The 22,423-nt window shown below is 48.8% G+C and overlaps 1 protein-coding gene across 2 annotated transcripts in view; it reads right to left on the bottom strand.

Moving 5' to 3' along the window:
* The window catches only part of ARID1A (AT-rich interaction domain 1A), a 54,155-nt gene that overhangs the window by 28,503 nt on the left and 3,229 nt on the right, over positions 1 to 22,423 (bottom strand). For both annotated transcript variants that reach the window (XM_071799170.1, XM_065857448.2), the window contains exons 2-4: positions 3,290 to 3,502; positions 2,180 to 2,635; positions 1,153 to 1,266 (exon numbers count right to left, since the gene is read on the bottom strand). In XM_071799170.1, the coding sequence (XP_071655271.1) occupies positions 1,153 to 1,266; positions 2,180 to 2,635; positions 3,290 to 3,502 (783 nt within the window). The remainder of the gene's footprint in view (positions 1 to 1,152; positions 1,267 to 2,179; positions 2,636 to 3,289; positions 3,503 to 22,423) is intronic.

Here is a 22,423-nt window from a genome sequence, read left to right as displayed (position 1 = left end):
GGAGCTCTATCAACAACGCGACTTCCCACCGTTCCGAGCCAGAGCAATTTCTTCAATTACTTCAGTGGCTTCACTTTTCCTACGTTCTTGGCCAAAAGATGGGTCACATGGAAGAACTTGTGGAGAGGCAGAGTGGAAAGAAACATGCTATTTAACAGGATTTTTTCCCCAGGCCTCAGAACAAATTAAATCTTTGTAATCGGGGACCAAACGGCAGGAGAAAAGAAAGCAAAAAAGGAACAACCCACAACTAGGTGGTCAGAACTAGAGTCACTTTGTGTTTTGGGTGACAATTTGTACCCGCAATCCAAAGGAATTATTTCAAGGGGCTCACAACAAAGCTGTTCTTGCTGCGGAGAGCAGAAATAACTCTGCTCTGTTCAACCCAAGTGCAGCTTCCAAAACCGACTCAGCCAGCACCAAATAAAGAAAGAAAAGCTCCCTCACTTCCTACCGGTTACAATGAAATAATCGGCAAAATCAGAACTCGGCAGCTCAGAACTTTCCAAGTCGGAGGCAAAGACTGACTTGTGCAAGCTAATCTTAACTTGTAACCCTTCTCCATTGTCTTGGTGAAGTTTTAACCCAAAGTTAAACTATTCTGGCCCAAAAGCTGCTGGAACACTGGGCGCTATCACACATCCCACTGTTCGCTGGACATACAGCAAGTAAATGGAGAATGCAAAAGAGAACATAATTCTCCATCTGCCAAGGAAGGAGCTGTGACTGATCTTCCTCACTCCAGGTACTAATAAACTTGTCTTTTTCACCAACTGTTCAGTCAGATTGGACCAAAGCGCCTTAAATGAGCAGGACAAGGATCCAATGACACAGAAAGGGAATCAGGCTGCAAAGCACCAACTGTGGGCTGAAGAACGAGAAAATGCAATCAAAATGAGATCCTTTCCCTGCAGGTCAGGCTCTGCTCTAAGGGCAGTCGGTTGCTTCAGACTCTGCAAACAGACAGCTCGAAAAATCTTCTAGCTAGAACATGCAGGGTATTTAGGGTTAAATTTTACCCTCAAATCCATTACTTTGGTAAATTACATTTAATCTCCAGTGGGAAGCCGGAAGTTAACGACTTAGTAAAAGGCACAGGCTCCACGAGCCCCGTTTCCACTCGTCTCTCCCCTCGCCCTGTTTAGCACTCACCGGTAGGCTGGAAGGTCTGGACTGAAGGTTCAAGTTCATGTCGTCTTGCCCTTTACTGGAAGCCATGGAAGGAGCAGATGATGCCTGGGACCCAAATGAGTCTTGAGATAACTCCTGAAACATGAAAAAACATGAAAAATAAATAAGGTAATAAAATAAAGGCTCTGCTGGAATCATTCTGGTGTATTCTCACACTGTGGAAGAATGATTTGCCCTCGGTGATGTTTGCCCAGAACAGGAAGTAAGAGAGCAAAGAGTTGAAGGCATCACGCCTGCAAACGCTGCCGGGCTGGGAGCGATGTCTAAAACACGACAAAACAGTAATTCTCCTGTTTTCTCCTATTACAGAGCCCAAAGAACAGCGGCTGCCCAAGGAGGATGCCCACTCGGCTTCTGGATCTGACAGCTTACGATAGCTCTAAGTACTTCATCGCACAAACAAGGCAACTCCATTAAAATCTTCAGCTTTCCAAGAGCTGCCTTCGATGCATTGGCTGAAAGGTCCCAACTCCCTTTTCACGCAGCTATTAAAATATTATTAAGCCCTGCTAAAAATAAATAAAATTTATAGTTAAAAAAAAGCTTCATGATTTTATCTTCAATTCCATGCGCTTGCTGCTTTATTCTCCTCCTACAGCCAAGCTTTACATTTAAAAGCAAAATCCTCCGTCACCCTCCACGTGCCACTCTACAAATTGAGCTCTGCTATTGTGCTAAACCAAGTGGCTCTGGGACCACCTGGAGAACGTGGGTAGCGTGACAACCATCCCAGTATGAACCCCTCTACACTGGTACTGCCAATCAGCAGCATTTACTCGACACTAGTCTTGAAATCTGCAGTATTAGCACCATAACATCTCTGTGTAGATACAGATCTAGGCATGACAAGGCAGCACATCTATTACCGTCATCGTTCCAGCCAGCTTGCTGACTTCAGCCGCCTTTAATGCACAAAGAAAAGGATTTGCCCAAGTATCTTTAAAAGAAACAACATTTAGAGAAGGCAAGCAAGCAAGAGACGGCCTACCTGAGGAGGGGGGAAGCGCTGCTGGGAGTACGCAGACTGCTGCTGTGACGCCTGCGACGGGGGGTACGATGACGACTGCTGCGAAAGAGCCGAGGAAGCCGCCTGCGGCGTCTGCTGCTGCTGCTGGTAGGGCGACTGCGCCTGCTGCTGCGCGTAGGGCGGCTGGTTCTGTTGGTGCTGCGCGGCCGCGGGCTGCGCTTGGGGATACGGGGTCGGGGACTGATGGGGCGGCTGGGTCGGCTGCTGGGGGTACGGCTGCGCCGGCTGGAGCTGGGGCGGCTGAGACTGAGGCTGTTGTTGCTGCTGATAGGAAGGCTGAGCGTGCGGGGTCTGCGAGGGCGGCTGCTGCGAGTACGGAGCCTGCGGCTGCTGGGGGTGAGGGCTCTGCTGGTTGTAGTATGGAGTCTGGCTTTGCTGCCCATACGCACTGGGGCCCTGCTGTCCATAAGGAGGAATCTGCGGAAGAGGAGGGTGAGCTTAGATCAGTTATAAAGGTATTTTACACACACACAAAGATTATTTTCAAGAGGAAAAGATTCAGAGACATGTGCAAAGCAGTTAACTGGGAACGTACTGGAAATGCCACTGCCCAGCTACTTCCCAGACAACAGCAAAAGTCACTTGTGTGTGACATTATTCTTGGCAGTAACAAAAGATTTTAACAGGCACTGTAACTAAGTTTTTAGGAATCTCTATCGACCACCCTTCAGTGACAGTAACATCGAAAGGAAAGACTGTTTGCTCCATGAAACAAAAGGCAGCCTTTCGAACCCTGCAAACAGGGCAGCATGATCCACATGGGTCAGGTAGAGAACCAAAACTGCCCTGAAGTCCTGTCTCTGTAAAGAGCTGCTGTGTCTTTAACAGAACCCCGTGGCAAGAATATCTTACTACCCTCACTATTGAGTGTTCCCTTGTTCGATTCACCGATCTGCCGCTGCCTCTTGGAAGCAAGAGGCCCCTGTACACCCGCCACACCTGGATCCAGGTGCGGAGCAACACGCAGCTTTACCCAAGAACGGATCAACCCTTTGAGGCTGGTCCCTTCAGGTTCTCGGCTGCTCCTCTGCCCGCCTGCTATACAGAAAGAACAGAAGCTCGGTGCTCTACCTGCTGTGCATATGAGAGGCCGCCCATGGCGCTTTGTGTCCTGCTCTGCATGCCCATGGGGTATCTCTGGGGAGCCTGTGGTCCATAGGGCTGTCCCGGGTAGCCGTGTCCTGGCTGCGGCCCCGCCTGAGCTCCCTGCTGTTGCGTGTACGGGTTGTTTGCTCCGTACGGCTGAGGCCTCATCTTCCCCATCTGATCCATTGGGCTTGAAGGCTGCAAAGCAAGTTGCGACACATGATGTACATTCCAGGAATCACTCACGACTTCCCAAAAAAACCCCTAAGAAAAACTCGGACGGGTTGGTGCAAAGAAGCAGCTCATCTGTGTCTTCTCAGGTGCTAAACCCCACAGTTACATTGGGAACTACTGCAGGATTCCCGCTGCCCTTTCAAACCGGCAGACGTTTCACAAAGAACAAACCCAATGAGAAGGTGTTTTATGCTGACGTATCTCCCGTGGCGGGAGGACAGGAAAGAAGGGGGCAAAGATCATTAAGAAAGATTAATTTATCAGCCTAAGTGGCTTTTCCCCATAGTAGGTAGTAGATTAATGGCCAAGTATTCCACAACAAGGTAAATTTAGGCTGAAAATTTAAATATTCACAAGAAACACCGCTTCTTTGACATATAACAAGGTCTCCCAAAACACTACGGGCTGTTAATTTACACTTATGCATTTCAATTAATCCATCTTGATGTAGTAATATCACCGGGCAGTGCTACTGACACAGCATTCGAGGCTGCAGTATTTGCCTTATTTTTAACACGTGCTTTGTGCCTGCTGCCTTTGTAGAATAAAGGTTTCTAAATCACATTTCTTTAGATACATGAAAAGAAAAAGCATCAGCCTTAAAAGCCGGGTCCATGAGTTCTAGAGCAGACGCGATGAGTGAATAAATGCAACTTTACTAAACTTCCTAATCTCTGCTACCCCTGCCTGCAGCCAAGACATAACAACAGACAATCAGATTTCCTGAAAACACCGTAAACCTCAAAATCCAGCCTTCCTACCTACCTACCACACCAAAGTGCTGCGATCAGTGACCTCTAAATGAATCCCAGGCACTGTCTTTAACCTGGGACTGAATAAGAATCGTGGGCTGATCTCCCGATGACCTAACTAATAGCAATGAGAGTTTTCCACCCATCACCATGACAATGGGCTCTCCATTACACCGCACCTAGCCCTAGGCTGGTATTTGTGCAGATCCACCCCTCTCGCACTACAGGCCCGCACAAGCAAATATCGCCCCAACCAACCCAGCTCCTGCTGGAAAAGGATCCCGGGGACCGGCGCAGCGTTTCAGTTACATTTGCAGAATCCAACCCCTCCTAGGGGAAAAAAACGATCAATAAAAAGTTGGTGCGGCGTGCTACATGGCGGAAAATCCTCCCCCGGGAGCTTGGAGTCCCAGCACGCAGGGCCTGCAGAGGTTGGTTTGAGCAGCCGTGAGCAGAGCGGCTGCCAAGGAGGGGGATGCAGCACCATGGGGAGTTAATGCTGCTTCTGGGGGTTTAATGGAGACAGCAGGAAAATCACCCCAGTTTTGAGAAGGGGGGACTTAACTGAGATCAGGCCCCCTTGGATAAATTCGCACAAATCGATTAAGAACCAGGTCCAAGTCCTTGCCTTCACTCAGCTCAGCCCCGGTGCCGTGTTTGCTGTCCTGCAGAAGGTGCTCACAACCAGCCACCAGCGCGATGCTCTTATCGAGGCAGATTTTCGATGCCCTGCATGCTCAGTTGTGCTGGACGTTTCCCTTTGAGTCCACACTGATACTAAAACAGTTCTGGGAAAGCAACGTTTCACTTTTTACGCTCAAGTTATCGCAGGTGATACCGCTGAGGAGCAACACGGAGGCTCAGAGGACAGGAGAAGCTTTGGACCCTGCAGACCAAGCACCCACACAGGGTTCTGTACGGTGTTTAAGAGCAGCTTCCATTCAGGGGGTGAGGAAAAGACCCAAATGCCTTTGATGGCTGTGGCCTGAATGCTAAGAGCTGCAGTGACTCCTCTCCTGAATGGCAGCACCCATGCGGAGCTCCCATACATCCTAAGGATGCAAATCGTGTTTACATCTTTCAAGGATTGTCCCTAATGCTTCCTGAGCCTTCTGGGCATCACCTTCCACCCTGACATCTCTCCCCTCCCCGCATTATCTTCTTTGGTATGTAAAAGGAGTTTCCCAGCCCCCAGCTTTCACAGCTCAAACCTCTTTCACCTCACATCTCTTTTCTTCTTCTACCCCATCAAGCGCAGCTTTGGGGCTACGGACTAAACATTTCAGCATCTTTTCCGCCCATTACTCGCTTCCTCCGGGTTGTTGCCTCACGTCCGCAGCGAGGGCAGCTTCTCAAATACGCTCCTGTTTGGGGACTTTTGTAAGTTTTATTTTAAATACGAACCACACGCTGCCTCTGCACAGATTTTCTTTGTGGTCACCCACAAAACTAACTGTACCTTCAGGATGGAGAGAAACAAGGGCAAGATCCACTTTTCCATGACTCCTACAGGAAGCACGACAAAAGAACTTCAAGAAACACTCGGAACTGTGTATGCAGTTGTAAAAAACAAAATAACAAACCCAAAACGTAAAAGCCAAAGGTATTTCCAGGATGTGACCAAGTCGTCACCTTGACTGCTCGGCGTAGGAGTTCACGGTGCTTTGAACCAGCACAAGGCCCTAATATACAGGGGATGCTGAAAACAACCACGGAGAGCACGGTTCTGAACTACAGCCTCGCAGATAAAGTTCTATAAACAGAAGAAACATCAACGCCAATTAATCTCTAATGAAGGAGCTATTTCATACACATACTCCTGACTCCGTGCAGGCTCATTTGCGCTCCCTGGGGCTGCCGTGTGTATCTCAAATGCTGCAAAATCTCCCACTAAAGACACACATTTCTTTCGGCGACGGGGTTTAAACCGCTTGTCTTAGCAGCATTGCCCTGGCTTAAAGATCCTACCATCAGATTTACTTGAATCTCAGTCCTTTTAGGAATTTCACTACTCAAGAAGAGTCAAAGTTGTAACCCGGTGAAGCGCAGATGGATCCAGGCGCTCCTGTGCAGTTTTTGGGGGGCAGAGATGCCGCACACCCGTGTTCCACCGGCCGCTTGCACAACACTTGGGGATAAATAAGGAAATACCAAACCCCGACTGCAAAAGGTTGCGGATTCCTCTCTGGACTGATACATGGGAAATCCTTTCAATAGGAAACGGCAGGAGTAGATTACTGTGATTACACTTCAAAAGCAAAGGCCCTGCCACAGAGAGACATAATTGAGAGAAAGTGTCGCTCCTTGATCACTGGAGTCCAGACCCCCTGCTTACACCTCCTTGCATTCATAGAAATTGCTTCTATTCTCCCTTCAATCTCGCTATCTCTGCTGTTTTATAACACCGTTAAGTACCAAACCTCGGCAAAACACGGTCCTGTCACCAGAGGAAGCTTCTGAAAGCAAAGTTGTTTGGTGTGGTGTGTAATGAAGGGGACACTGAGCCAGCGCTCCGGAGAAATCGCTGAGCTTTCCAGAAATTTCAACATTTCCAGAAATGTCTCCATTTCCAGAAATTCCAGGTATTTCTAGAGCTGGAGCCTGGAACAGCAAATCCAAAGTGAGCTGGAATTGCCAAGTGACAAGCTCCCCAAATCGGTGTGTGTGATGTGAAGGGTGTCAGACCCTCAAACGAAACAGCAGCACCAAAACCAGCCAATTCCTCAAAATAACGCTGGAGTTTTCCTAAAAGAAGCAGGCAAGAGGATTCCACAAACAATTCTTTCAAGAGGATTCCACAAACAATTCAATTTGCCCAGCAGAAGAGAAATTCGGCCTCTCAAAAGAGCAGTTTGGTGAAATTGGAGGAGACTTGCTTAATGGTCCCAGCAGGAAAACAAGGGAAGAGGCAAATCCCACTTTGGAATCAAGAGCCAAACCCTCCACAGCTGTACCGAAAAGCGTCATTCTGACTTTCCCCCATTACCTTATTACCTATTTGTGTTTTATTACAGAGGAAGAGAAGGAGCAGAGTCATTTACTGAACTCTCCAGTTCACACCAGCACCGCGCAGGTTTGCAGACGTGGATATTGGCCACAACTGGTTTCCTCAGCTGCCCCCAAGAAAACAGGCCAAAAAGAATAATCAGAAAGCCCTAACCTCTCACCTTGGATCCGAAATCTTTTCCTGACCACATTTGTTGTCCGTTTTTTGTGATAAAAAATAATAAAAAGCATTGCCGGCTGTTTAACCGAGAGAAGCCCTAATTGATTCCCACAGTAATTAACCTGCATTTTACCTCGGAGAGTGGTAGTTAAGGAAGTCGGCACTGCTATTTATAACTCATCTCAAATTGAGGGCAGACTGCCTAAAATCTAACACATCCCAGCTGTACTCCTGTTTGAACTGGGGCCAAGGGAATTTTTTAAAGCAATCTTGGCACTGAATGAATGACACCAACAGTACGAGCGCGTGTGGTTGTGTTGTGGTGACGTAGCGGCGGAGGTGGAAGGGAAGGGGGGGGCACCGCGCCGTAATCCCGCTCCCGAACCCGCCGCCCGGCTCGGCACGGCCGGCACAACCGCGGTCGGAGCCGCCCACCGAGAAGCAAACACAGGAAACGGCTTTTCCTGTGGAAACGGAGCCTTCAAGTGAGAAGCACATGGCTCATCTGCATAAAAAGCAAAGCCACCCGCTCCTGCCAGGAAGGTTCGTGCTCGTAATCTCTGGCCGCACGGAGCTGCTGCCTGCGAGGACTTGGACCCGCGCCTGATAACCCAGAAACAGCCGAGAACAGATGGGCGAGGACCCCGCAGAAACACCCGCACGTGACGCGCCACATGGCCCCGGCAATAACTATTGTTTGGCTGCGAAACGAAAGGCCGGTACAGACATAAACCCCGAGCGGGCCCGGGGAATTCGGTGAGAGGCATCGGGCTGGTCTGAGGATGGGGAGCAGCAAACTGCAGGGGGCTGGAGGTCACCAAGATGAGAAGACACAGAATATCAGGGGTTGGAAGGGATTTGGAAAGCTCATCCAGTGCAATCCCCCCATGGAGCAGGAACACCCAGCTGAGGTTCCACAGGAAGGTGTCCAGGCGGGTTTGAATGTCTGCAGAGAAGGAGACTCCACAACCTCCACGGGAAAGTCACAGTAAATGGAGAATCACAGGGAAAACATTGTGTCTTGATCGCAAAGCCGACTACAGGCTTTATCAACTGACATTAATGTTTCTAAAAAGCAACCCTAATGAAAGCAGAGAGGCTGCTTTGCTATTTCTGGTATGTTCCACATCCCCTGGAGTGACCAAGAGCTCAGGGTGCTGTGAGACACCAACGCTGGGTCAGGCCTTGGAGGTGCCAACATCAAACACCACATCCACGCTGCTTCCTAAGCCCTCGCCTAAACTAAACCTCTGCCCTATTTCAAGTTCAAGGGGCACCATGAGCTGTGGCACCAAGGCAGCAGCGCCTCCATCAAGATAAACTCTATTTTGTGCAGACTCACCACCGGTACGAAGGTATACGCGGTGTGATAGCACCTGCACGCAAAGCACAGGTAGTTGCGGACGAACATGATGCATGCCGGATGGTCCCAAGTCGATACCAAGTCTGGGAGATCCACCAAAACCAGCCAGATGGGCCGATGCACGCGACCAAAGGCTGAAGCGAGTGGTCAGTTGTCGCCTTGCTGCGTCACCCAACCATGGCAACGCCGTGATGTCACTGACCGGACAGAACTAACGGGGCAGGGGGGACCTGAGGACACCTGGAAGGCAACACAAGATGCCCCAGCAAAGTGTTCGGGGCTTTCAGAGTTCAGGTTTGGAGCTCAAACACCATCCTGCCCGTCCATATCTCCACAAACTCCACGCACAGCGACTCCAACTCCTCCGTAACCAGCCTGGAGAGTTCAAACTGGGAAATGAGCACAAACTGACAACCGTTCTCATTCAGGAGCAAACAGGGCTCACCTTCAACCAGGAACACTTTCATCTGACCTATTTCAGGTGCAAGTGGCTGTGCTGAGGTCAGCGCCCCAGCCGGGACTCAGCCCCTTCACAGCCTTCGGAAGGGCCAGCGCACCGGGTCACGCTTCACCGCCTCTCGCCCTATTTGCTTTGCTTTTAAAGAGAGACAAAAGAGGCTGAGGGGACATTAAAGTTCTGATACAAAGAAAACTCCTCCTGTAGTGAAGAAGATGCCCCCAAAAGACAAAACACCCACAAAACCTGACACTAAGCACAACACTGTCGTGTTATCGGGTGTCTCAGCAGGGTAGTTCCAATGACAAGCGTGTCTTTCTGAGGGCGTCATCACAGAAATGTGCACTTCCTTTTTTTATTTTCCTTTTCCCCTCCCTTTTTTAAACTTGAGAAATCCACCGAGTTCCTCCACAACGCGGACAACACGCGGAGCCCGTGTGGCGGCACCCACTGCTTTGGGAAACCACCCTAAACCTGACCTTTGGAATACAGTACAGGGTTGGTTTGGGCCTTACAAACACTCACTCTTTGGAAACTCACAGGATAAATCCATTTTAAGCTACAGAAAACTCCCCCTCTCATCCCCACTAATCTCGAATCTAACTTAGATTTGAATATATAACTAAGAAGCAATGCATCATCATCCCTTTATCAATGTAGATTAAATTATCGGTTGCCAAAGCGTTCAAATAACTGACCTCTGCTCAGTGGTTTCAGTTCTGCAACCAGAGGGAGTCTGGTTGTTCTTCTGACTGTTCCATTAGGTCAAGTTTGACTGAAGACACTTTCTATTTCTCTAATCACAGAATCCCAGGATGTCAGGGGTTGAAGGGCCCTGGAAAGCTCATCCAGTGCAATAACCCCATGGAGCAGGAACACCCAGCTGAGGTTCCACAGGAAGGTGTCCAGGCGGGTTTGAATGTCTGCAGAGAAGGAGACTCCACAACCTCCCTGGGCAGCCTGGGCCAGGCTCTGACACCCTCACCCCCAACAAGTTTCTTCTCATCTTTCAGTGGAACCTCCTGTGTTCCAGTTTGCACCCATTGCCCCTTGTCCTGTCACTGGTTGTCACCCAGAAGAGCCTGGCTCCCTGCTCACACACAGACCTCAGGACAAGTGAATGCTGCACATTAAACAGGACATTTCTAAATTACCTCAGTCACCTGCTTCTCACCGAGAGTTATCGGGAGCTCCTGAAAACTTCAGATCAGCCCTGTTGAAAATGGCTCCATTCCGTGATTATACTTTTATTACATCAGTTCCTTTGGGGAGATTTTCTGTAAATCCAGGATACTAAACTTTACCAGCGGAAAGAAGATGAGTGAGTTTTCTCCAAGCAGCTACACTGTGAACTGTCTCTGGCTAAACACAATTCAGTAATTACCCCATTAACATTTCTCAGCAAGAGGCCAGTCCGCGCATCTCGGAGGACTTTCCCAAGCACCACTCTTACTAATACTCTTCAAATTGATTAAAATTGACCCGAGTTTTGCTTACAGGTTGCATCATTATGGAACGTTTTATTCCTGAAAGAAGTCAAGCAGAAGATGATTTGGGGAAATGAAATGGGAGCCTCAACTCAAACCCTCCTGGAAATAACCTGACAGGGTTTGTGGCCAAAACCAAGCGGGATTCTGTATTTTGTTATATTTTTTAAGGTGGAGGGTGAGAAAGCGCCAAGCCCGCCCGTGTCTTAAAGTGCATCTGTTGATCTCATCTTTCCTCCCCAGCCTGACTTTAAGCCCTCCTTAACAAATTCAACAAATCCAGCTTATCAGGGCTCTGCATTTCAGCCGTTCTCTCCGACACGCAGTCACGCTGCTTATCGCACCGCATTATTTAGGTGCCTCTCATGACCCTCAATGCAATATTTCAACCGCTATCATATCTGAAGACGACACACACCGGGTTTCCCACAGTCTTGGGGGTCTCTCAAAGGCAGGTGCGTGCTCACATTAACAGGAGATTTTTCTGGAGCTGTGAAAAGCTGTAGTGTGAAAGGACCTGAAGTCAGGTTGACGCTGTAAAGACTGAGGTGTGCTGAACTGGGAGAGGGGGAAACCCTTTTGACTTACAGCTAAGCACAAAAACATCATTTCCTTCTATTCAAATAATTAGGTAATTTGTTAATCCCTCCCTCTCAGACTCCAAACTCACTTCACACACTTTCCAACCAACTCGTCCCGAGATTTCCAAACCCTCCCCAAATCCACGCGGTGCCGAGCTGTAAAGAAACCGCGTCTCAGCCCCACGGGGATGATCGCAGGAACACGCGATGCTTATAACAAGGTGGCGTTCCCTTTAAAATGGATAGAAACTTCCTTCCTGGATATTAAACCGGGCTTTAAGTTGAGCCAACCTCCTACATCTGCTCTAATGAACTGGAGGCAAGGCACCAAAAAGCCGGGCGAGCGTCTCATTACAGCGTTGTCGTTCCAGCCTGAGTTCCACGCTGGAAGGAGCGAGTGAGCTCGTGTTGTACCACACACATGGGACCGGGCCAAGAGAAGCTGTAAAAAAAGCAGGAGGAGGAAGGGCTGGGATGGAAGAGCAAATCACACCGAGTGCCACTGCTACTCAAGTGATCTGATTTCAATCAGCGACAGAGCAGCTGCTCCAGATCGCTCGCAAGACGCAAAATATTCACGCTGAGCATCGCTGAAACCTGAAAGTCCTGCAAATACATCCAGACAACAGCGACCTGTGGCAAAACTAAGTCATCCGGCTAATTCCCCTTAAACCCGTTTCCTTCCAAACACGCGGTATTATCTCACAGACAGGTGTCTTTCGCTACTGAATACGTTTTCCAAATTCTACGGTTGAAGACGACCCAATGCAAGAGGCTCACTAGAGTTTATCTGCCACAACAAAGTTAGTTTTATCAATTCATTAAAAGCCCTTTCCGCACAGGAATCCGATGGGCCCTGGTACACAGTCAAGAGTTGAAAAGGCGCCTCCGGCCTGGCCTCTTAGCTTTCTAAAAACCATTTCTTGCTCGTTGTTTGTCTGTAAATGCAGCATCGCAGGTTTCTACCCACTTCTCTCTGTCTGAAAGCTCAAGCTGTATTTGAATATCTCACCACTTTGCAAATTTGTCTCGTTTTACGCTCAAATAAACGGCGGCTGAACAGCCTCAACTGGACGGGCAAATCCTCATGACCTGCACCACGCCGGGGGGCAGGAGCATCTCCCAGAGGCATCACAGGACCGAGTCAGGGCCCTAAAACACAACAGGTCCCACCTGTCCCAGCACACACAGCACCGGGATGGAGGTGACAAAGCCATGGTTGTCACCAAAGAACGGTCCAGCCATCAGAGCCACCCCGGCCCAGCAGACACAGCTCATCTGGTCCAGAGCAGCCGCCAGTATTAACAAGAGCTGCGTGCCGGGGCCTGTCGCTTCTCCAAACCACGTTCCAGCATTATGCGGGTTCTGCAGAATAAACCAATTTATTGGAAAATACGTATAACGCAACAGAAAGGAAGATCGAAATAATGCAGGAAGTCTGAGGTTTGGAATGAATCTGTGGAAGAGAGCGGCGATCTTGGGTTAATTGAACTCCATCACCCTTGTCTCCCAGACCACCAGTTCAAGCTCACGGCTGTGGGTGTCCCCTCTGTAACGGGGACCAGCCGCTGTACCTGCCCAAGGGACACCCCCCTTGGCCAGACAACGGCCCTGACTCATTACCTAATTACCTCAAGCATCTCTCAAATATTCCTCAGTTACAGGGCAGCCCTTGACTTTCACAGCACATTCAGTGTTAGCCCTGGTGTCACCTCATTAGGAAGCAACTTAGCACCATGCCCATCCCTCCAGTATTTCATAGGAGGGATCCAACATGATACAAGATAACAAAGCTTTGTTTTGCTAATGGGAAGAAGAAAAGTTATTTCCTTTCTCATCGCAGCAGCTGACAAATTCAGATGCTATTTTTGTGCATTTTATTGAGCCTTCTCTTATTTTAGCCTTAAAATTCAGCCTTCAAGACTCCACTTGGGTTCCACGGAACCAAAAATATTTAAAGCTGCAGTAATGACAAGTTACCATCTGCATTTACCAAGGATGCTCTGGGTAAGTTTATAGCAACAACCCATCTCCAGTATTTATACCCAAATCATTTATTTGCATCCCGAAGGCAGAGCTGCTGTTGTTGGTAAGAGACGACATAGGCAAGAAATTCAGAGCTTCAGCCAAACCAGGGGGTTTATTAAGCTTTGCAAGCCCGACATGAATCACAGCCTCACAGCAGCACAATGTTATTTAAAAATAATAATTAAAAGTGCCCACCAGCCCTTGGTTATAGTGATTTTTGAAGCCTGGGCCTGCAACCCCACTCTCGCTTCTGTCCTTCGGCTTTTATTCTCAGAAAGAATTCCAGTTTTCTTTTAAGGCAAAATGAGCAACGCGGGAGTTGCTCGGCGAGTTGAAAGGAGCGTGTGCTGGCAGCCGGCGAGAGGATCCAAAAACTCCCAACCGTGCCAACGCCATGGGGGGAGGAGGAACAGCCAACGCTGCAAAGTCCTCACTGGTTTTGGGAACAGGTATAACAAGAAACTCGATTCAGATGAGAAAAGGAAGATGAGGCGTGACTGTACCTCGACAGCGGTGACAACTCCGAATGGTTTATTGCCGTTTACAGAGCGATCAGATTTAACACTCACCTTCATACACTCGGTACAAGTATCACTGTTGCCTTGACACATGCACTTCAACACTGCGTTAGCGTTAAAGCCACTGAACCTGTGCTCTGAGCCTCAGCAGCAAATTACACCACGATCTCCTAAAACAATACGCCTAATTATTTATTCACCTCGGACAACGGATTTACACCTTGCTCCGGAGAGGGGAGATGAGGGTTAAGAGCCAAAACGCCGCTGAAAACCAACGAGTGCTCAGTTGCCCTGGGATATTTCATAGAACACTAATCACTTCATCTGATTTTAATTCCCCACACCGAATCAGCATATAGCTTTTCAAAGGAAATCTTGTCCTAGATTGCAAGGTAATCAATCACAATTAATGAGGAAACAAGCGTCTGCAGCCCCATCAAGAACCACAGAGGAAGGCCAGTGAAGTTGGGTTAGAAGTATCTTTAAATACAGGTCTGTCGGTCTGTCCTGTACGTCCAGCGCACATCACCGGGCCCTTGGCTTCTCCAGAGCATGCGGGTGTATTTTACACCATTTCCATTATGAACCCTCATCCACACTCATCACTTCCCCACCAACACAGCCTGTTCTGCCACAGCAGCTCTAAACAACACTCCCAGAAAGGTGATTTTTCGTAAAACCAAAGAAAACTGTTCCAGAGTAACCCCACGCCCAGAAAGTACGATGGAGGAGCTACAGCATTAACCTTGATTTGGAGAGATACAGCAACATAAAGCTTCTGACACGGGGTGAACGACACATGGAGCCTCACTAGTGTATCGTAATAAACCAAACCACTTTGATACCTAAATACACTTCCTACTGCAACACCGTCCGAGCATCCGCACGCAACTTTAATATGAAAGTCCAAATCCTTTATACGCAGCTGCCCCGAATCATTTCCACGGGATCCAAAGTGCAATTACCACAAGCCCTCCGTGCAACAGGAAGCAAATGAGTTTGGATTTATTTTCCTTAATAATAAAATAACCCCCAACCCACACGGCTGCCCCGTCCCCAAGGGTCCGACTCATCAGCCCGCGACTCAACGCAACAAAAAGGGGGTTTCTGGGAACCGTAAACTGGCCTTGGATGGGAAACCTTTTCCCTGATCAGCAATACCAGCCGCTAAGTCAGAGATAACACCAAAAACCAAGTCTTAACTAATTCCAGCACTTCCTCCCTTCCAGTGTCTCTTCTACACAGAGGTAGGAACTTTCCTTCAAAGCATTTCACAAGGAATCTGAGGGAAGGTACCGGTCTGGTACCAGTTTAATTATTTACATACAGTTAATGAACACCAGATTCTCCTCCTAAACTCGCACAGGGTGCATAGTCCTACAGTCATTTGGACTTTAAATCCATCATCAGACTGTTACAAAGGACGAAACTCCACAGGCCTGCAGAAAAGATCCCGCACGGAGGGACCAGGTGGCAATGAGGACAATCCCCGAGTCATCTGGAAGGAAAAGGAGACATTTCCAACTAGCACGTTTATCTCAATGAACCAGGGGATGGACAGAGAGCCATGTGTTTAAAAGCAGGTTACCATGCACTCCAGCCTGTGTTCTGCACACCTAGAGAGCCCACGACACGAGAGATGCTCAGTTAAGATGATCTGAGCTGGAATATTTTTCCTAAAGCCCAACGCTAAGTGTGGCCAAGCGCTGGAGAATGAGGTGACCCCGTTGCGTTCTGTTCTCCTATCCTGCCCTCAACAGAAACACAGAACCCCAGAATGTGAGGGGTTGGAAGGGCCCTGGAAAGCTCATCCAGTGCAATCCCCCCATGGAGCAGGAACACCCAGCTGAGGTTCCACAGGAAGGGGTCCAGGCGGGTTTGAATGTCTGCAGAGAAGGAGACTCCACAACCTCCCTGGGCAGCCTGGGCCAGGCTCTGACACCCTCACCCCAAACAAGTTTCTTCTCAAATTTAAGTGGAACCTCCTGTGTTCCAGTTTGCACCCATTGCCCCTTGTCCTGTCACTGGTTGTCACCCAGAAGAGCCTGGCTCCATCCTCCTGACACTGCCCCTTTCCATATTGATCCCCAGGAATGAGTCCCCCCTCAGTCTCCTCTTCTCCAGCTCCAGAGCCCCAGCTCCCTCAGCCTTTCCTCACACGGGAGATGCTCCACTCCCTTCAGCATCTTGGTGGCTGCGCTGGACTCTCTCCAGCAGTTCCCTGTCCTTCTGGAACTGAGGGCCCACAACTGGACACAATATTCCAGGTGTGGTCTCCCCAGGGCAGAGCAGAGGGGCAGGAGAACCTCTCTGACCTACTGACCACCCCCTTCTAACCCACCCCAGGTACCATTGGCCTTCCTGGCCACAAGGGCCCAGTGCTGGCTCATGCTCACCCTGCTGTCCCCAGGACCCCCAGCTCCCTTTCCCCTACACTGCTCTCTAATAGGTCATTCCCCGACTTACACTGGAACCTGGGGTTGTTCCTGCCCAGATACAAGACTCTACACTTGCCCTTGTTGTATTTCGTTCAATTGTTCCCTGCCCTCGAGCAGGACAACGGGCTGCACGACCTTTCCAATTCTGATCCAGACCTCTGTTCAACGCCAAAAACACAGTCACATAGGCAACAAACCAACAGCAAGACGCTGCAGGTAGCACAGGCTCCTCCTCACCAAAACCATCAGAGTCAGCGCTGCAAACCCGAACCAGAAGGGATGTTTTCAGAGCAGGTGCCGTTTTCTCTGCCTTGTGCTTCTCAGGCCGTATTGACACTGCTGATATCACCATGTTTAACATGGTGATTCTCCCCGGGGGAAATTCCAGCATTCAATGAACTTCAAGGATTTCTCAGTGAGAGGAGTGGCAGGATCTCTGGGGATGGGAAGTCACCTCTGCTCCCACCGCATCCCAGACACCATCACGTCCCAGCACAGACCTAACGCTGCTCTTTGGTCCCTTTTGGTTCACCACACGGCCAAACGCACCCAAAACACCCACGGCTGCTCTAGAAACCATTCCCCATCTACAACCTGCAGCTTCTCAGCACAGCCTGGGCACAATATCCATTCTCCAGGAGGAAGAGGAGTTACCCAAGTTGAAGAAAAGGGGGGAAAAAGATAGAACGAGTTAGTAGCAACTGAATTTGTCCTTGAAAGACTTTCAATTACTATAATTAGGGAAATAATGACATGCTGGTTGTCACATGAAATGCCAATAACTGTAATGGAGCAGCAGCTTTTTCAGAGTTATTTACACAAACTGATTTTTCACGGGTATTTCATAGGAATTAACACACACATATAGACGTCCTATCTTCACCCTCTCACCCTCCCATAGAGAAATTCCTTTAGCATGTTTGCAGAATAAACCAATCCCCCTCTTTTATTTGCTACTGTCACCTTTTTTCTCCCCCCAAAAGAGAAAATGATGAGAAATCAGACTCTAGCTACAGTTACCATTTTACTCTGAATATATAAAGCAAAATAATAATTTGCTGAGAAATTCTGACATAGCATTTATTAAGTTCACCTATCATTATGTAGCATCCCTTACATTTCACTACAGAAAGCTCACGTCTACGTTGTATAAGTACTCACTGAGCGGAAATACTCCAGAAAGGACAAACCTGGAAAAGCTCTTCTCAATGTAGCCCAAAACCACTAAAAATCCGACCAAACTGCAAAGTTCTAACACCGGGAGTGCAGGTGCACAGAGGAAGAAATGGGAACCCCTCCCTCATCCATATGTTAATCCATATTATCATCTGATTAAGACACTCCAGGAACTGGTACAATATGCACATGAGCTCAGGGCTGAGAGAAGCGGCTCCTCCTGTTCCAGCCTTGGGCAGGTTTGTGCTCTAAAAGGGTCTTAGCAATATATTCGGCTAAAACCGTATAGCGGGGAGGAGAGACGGTCTCAGAGCACAGGATGAGACTCACAACACCCATTTTCCACCTCCCGTCCCAGCCTTAGTGACAAGTTCCCCCATCAGCATCTCGGCCGCTCCCGTGGAAACGTCACCGTAAGACATTCAGCCCTCACGTTCCTCCTCTGAGGCCTGAAACCTCGTTTCTACAGAATTCCAGCCTTAAGAACAATAAGCATACAGTGGATAGAGCAGAGACGACATGACATTTATTATCAGAATGTTACTGGAACCGTTTCCAATGCAGCGTGGTCCTCCCGAGCCCGCACAGAGTCCACACGGCCTCTCTTTGGGCGACCAACTTCTCCGCTTCTCCAGCCGCTAAAATGGAAAGGAACAAGGCAGCAGCTCCTGGTGTGAGCGGGAACAGGCGGACAGAGGGACCCAGACAGAACCACGGCAGCTCCAGAGCGGTTCCTGGTGTGAGCAGGAACAGGCGGACAGAGGGACCCAGACAGAACCACGGCAGCTCCGGAGCAGTTCCTGGTGTGCGCGAGAACAGGTGGACAGAGGGACCCAGACAGAACCACGGCAGCTCTGGAGCGGTTCCTGGTGTGAGCAGGAACATGTGGACAGAGGGACCCAGACAGAACCACGGCAGCTCCGGAGCGGTTCCTGGTGTGAGCAGGAACAGGTGGACAGAGGGACCCAGACAGAACCACAGCAGCTCCGGAGCAGTTCCTGGTGTGAGCGAGAACAGGTGGACAGAGGGACCCAGACAGAACCACGGCAGCTCTGGAGCGGTTCCTGGTGTGAGCAGGAACAGGTGGACAGAGGGACCCAGACAGAACCACAGCAGCTCCGGAGCGGTTCCTGGTGTGAGCGAGAACAGGTGGACAGAGGGACCCAGACAGAACCACGGCAGCTCTGGAGCGGTTCCTGGTGTGAGCAGGAACAGGTGGACAGAGGGACCCAGACAGAACCACGGCAGCTCCGGAGCAGCTCCCGGTGTGAGCAGGAACAGGCGGACAGAGGGACCCAGACAGAACCACGGCAGCTCCGGCCCAGTGTGCCAAGGAAAGCGGGTTTCTCCTCCCATCACTCGCTTCTGCCCAAAGATTTATGACACCTGGTGCAGTTCTACCACCGCGCACAGAGAAACCGAAGCCTGAACTTCTTGAAATCACCGCGACGGAAAAACTTCTTGCAGGACTTGTCAAAAGCCTTTTTTCCCAGGGGAAAAACAACATTTCCTTCCTATTTTTTCCACCAAAACAAAAAGGGAAATGTTACTTTGCATTCTTGCAGAAGAAAAAAGACAAGTAAGGGCAGTGTTAAATTCCAACAAGTTTCCCTTTTCCATTCCCCCCGTTGTTACACTTCGGTTCCTGCTTTGCCACCGGTGCTGCTTGAGCACAACAAGGAATCAACCCAACCAGACGCAGGATTTCAAACACACCAGGTGAAAACCACAAAGGGCATCTTTCTCCTCTCATATTTTAATTGCCCAGACCACAGATTGGGATTCATGGGGTGAAAACTGGATTTCCAAGTTGCGGATGCTCCTTTGGAAAGAGCAGGAAGAGAAAGGGTGGGAAAAACAGCGTGTGAATTGGGAGGTAAAGTGAACAGCTGCACTATTCGGCCAGATTTTAGGCCTGAGTTTCTCTCTGCTGGGTTTTGTTAATGCGAGCTTCATGTAAGACCCTTCAAATGACCCTTCACAGTATTAATTAACCCGTGTTCTCCAAGCTACAGAAGAAAAACACAATATTATGAACACACTGAGCTCACCAGAACAGTAAAACACAGCAATACAACAGAATATTTCATCTTACTTCCCCCAAGCCCAGTTTCTAATGTTATTTCAGAACAGTTCAACTGTTTGTTGAGTCGCAGCAGGTAAAGGGAATTAAACTGGACTGAGTTGGAGGGAAACAGCAGCTATTCCAGCCAAAAAAACGAAAACAGCCCAAAAGTCAAACATAAAACCTCTCGGAAATCACATTTCTGTCTTGCAATCAACACCATTACGAGTGGCGCCGTATGTAGAAACCCTCCCCTAGCATGGATAATAAATAAGGATTGACAGAGCATTTCATTTATAGTCTGTAAAAGGCGGGTAAACCTTTCTAACCCCGTTTTACCACCGGAAAAAATCCTACAGACCAATCCTGTGGTTTGCTCCAGGTTTCCAGTGAACTGGTGGTGATAAGGGCAAGAAAAATCAGCTCCAGGTGAGAGTCTGAACTGATCTGCTGTCCCCTAATTTACACATATTGTCCCCTAACTCACACACATCCTGCCTGGAAACATCGGACACCTCAAAACCCAGCACCAAGAAGCAATTTTAAGAGAATCAGGCAATTTGGTTTTCACTTCAGACGAGCGCGAACCATTCAAAAAGCCTCCAGCACCCACACCAAACCACCTAAAACTTCACAACTAAATTAAACCAGCACTATTCTCATTTTTCTAAAACAGAGACGGCTCGTTAGGCAGCAAACCCCAATTAAAATGATGCACCGCTCTGCTTTTATTGAGGATCCGGCGCATCCTGCACCTGGCGAGCGAGTCGAGGGCTCCAAACGTGACGATGCTGAGCAAGGAAAACCCAGCGACAGAAGCCGCCAGGAGCCAGGTCTCGATTTCCAATTCCAAGACATCATTGGCAGCGCGGAGCCGCTCGGTGCCAATTCAGTGCAAAAACCATATTTTCGACAACATTTTTCATGCCTCGCTCGCTACTCAAGTTGAGATCTAAGTCAACAAAAAATAGCTATTGCATGGCAACAGGCCCAAAAGCGCTTTTTTTTATTATTATTATTAACACACGATTTTTAAACCGCTTAAAATAGAGGCCTGGGGACGTCCATGGGGAGGTTACCCAAGGCGTCAATGTTTAATGCGATCCAAAGACGGCTCCCGTTACAGGAGCCAAAGCGTGTGCCCTGTTATTAAACAGGGAAGTCCCTTCTCCTCACAAGTTTCCCTGGAGTCCCAGGACAGCGGGAAAGGCAGCGGATTAATAAGAACTCTGCACACACCGGGGGGAATGGGGTGGGAACACTGAAAACTCACATCCCCGGCCTGATTTCGCACAAGTGATTCCCATGGAACAACCACACATTTCTCAGCCCGGACGTTGTGAAACAGCCGCTCTGGTTTCTGGATCCTGCTCTGCGTTTGCCAGTTATAAAGGTGATAAGAGAAACAACAAATGTAGATGTTTTGATCGTGGTCCCCACACACGCAGGGAGCACGCTGGACTTTGTGGGGCTCCCAGTCAGCGTCACATCCCAGGACCAGTTCCAGACTGGAATCTGCCCCTCCACGAGTGCCCATATTCCCGTTTTATGACAGGAACATCCCACCAGAACAACTCTCGCAGCAGAAATCACTTTGCCCTGCTTGCGAGCAACGTGACGGAACAACAGCATCATTCGTCAACCCTCAAATGTGTCAAGATTTAAAGGGGTTTCTCTCTTCTACCTGTCCCCAAACCTCATGTTTGCTACCCCGAGGAACTCCACGCTCTTCCCACATCATCTTCTCCAACCTGCACCAAGAGATGCTCTTTCTAGTGCCTGCGCAATGAGTTACGTCCTCGGCTTCTCGGGAGTTAGGTGGGAAGTACCCGCTTTGTTCATCACTGTGCAACACAAAGACAAGACACAGAGCTTTAAATCCTTCCAGCCTGGGGAATTAACAGAGCACACAGCAAAACGAAGCTGTAATTTAGGGCTGGAGTATTATTATTAATCAACCAACTCTTGTGGGCAGCGCAGATGACACGTGAAAGCTTTTTTCGGCGTGCTGGGTAAGTCTGTTCTTTCTACAGCAGAATTGGCACTTTGAGTCCAATAATCTTTGGCACAAAAAAGATTGTGAGGTGGTTATTTGGAGCAGTTGTTGGTTTACTTGTTATAAACGCTATTTGTACTACCTGAAGTTCAACTAATTCTCAGAACAACCATTCATTAATAATTCCAATTTATGGGACTAGTTATTCAAGATGTTATTAACACACATATCAGCAGCTCATGGAATCAAGTTAAATTCATTTTCCAAGACAAAATAAGCTTGCTTCACAACTTCGTACCAGAATACGAAGACAAGGACACTTTTGCCAGGCACGCGCTGTAGTAAAACACCTGCTTGAAGAGCTCAACCTGACGCCGTGATTTTAGCCCACACTTTATCTAAACTGACATTTTTCAGAATGCAAAAAGTACCTTCAAGTAAACACCGTCACATCTGTGACATTCACCCCGACGCACCGCAGCTCTATATGAACATTTTTACCAAGGATCATCAAACGCTCGCTACCGCGGGACGGTTTGATGACCGCAGTGGAGATAAGATCCACTGTCTTCGAGAGCGCTATTGCAATCTGACAGAAAAGACAATTAAGTGATTCAAGACGCCGAAGGAGACATCGCCTTCGGTAATCAAGGAACAAAAATTAAGCAGTTTTTCAGATCGACACAAGAGAAGTTCTGAGCGAGGCCGCACGCCACACTCCGTGGCATCAAATGTCCCTGACACGGGGCCTGAAGTTGAAGCAAAGGGCCCAGAATGGCCAGGGACGTCTGTCAGTCCTTGGAGATGCACGACTGAGCACAGAGAGCAACCTGGTTTAATCAAGGTTCCCACACATTA

The sequence above is a fragment of the Patagioenas fasciata genome, chromosome 25, assembly GCF_037038585.1.
Source record: "Patagioenas fasciata isolate bPatFas1 chromosome 25, bPatFas1.hap1, whole genome shotgun sequence".
Taxonomy (NCBI): Eukaryota; Metazoa; Chordata; class Aves; order Columbiformes; family Columbidae; genus Patagioenas; species Patagioenas fasciata.
This window is presented reverse-complemented; position numbering and strand designations above follow the sequence as displayed.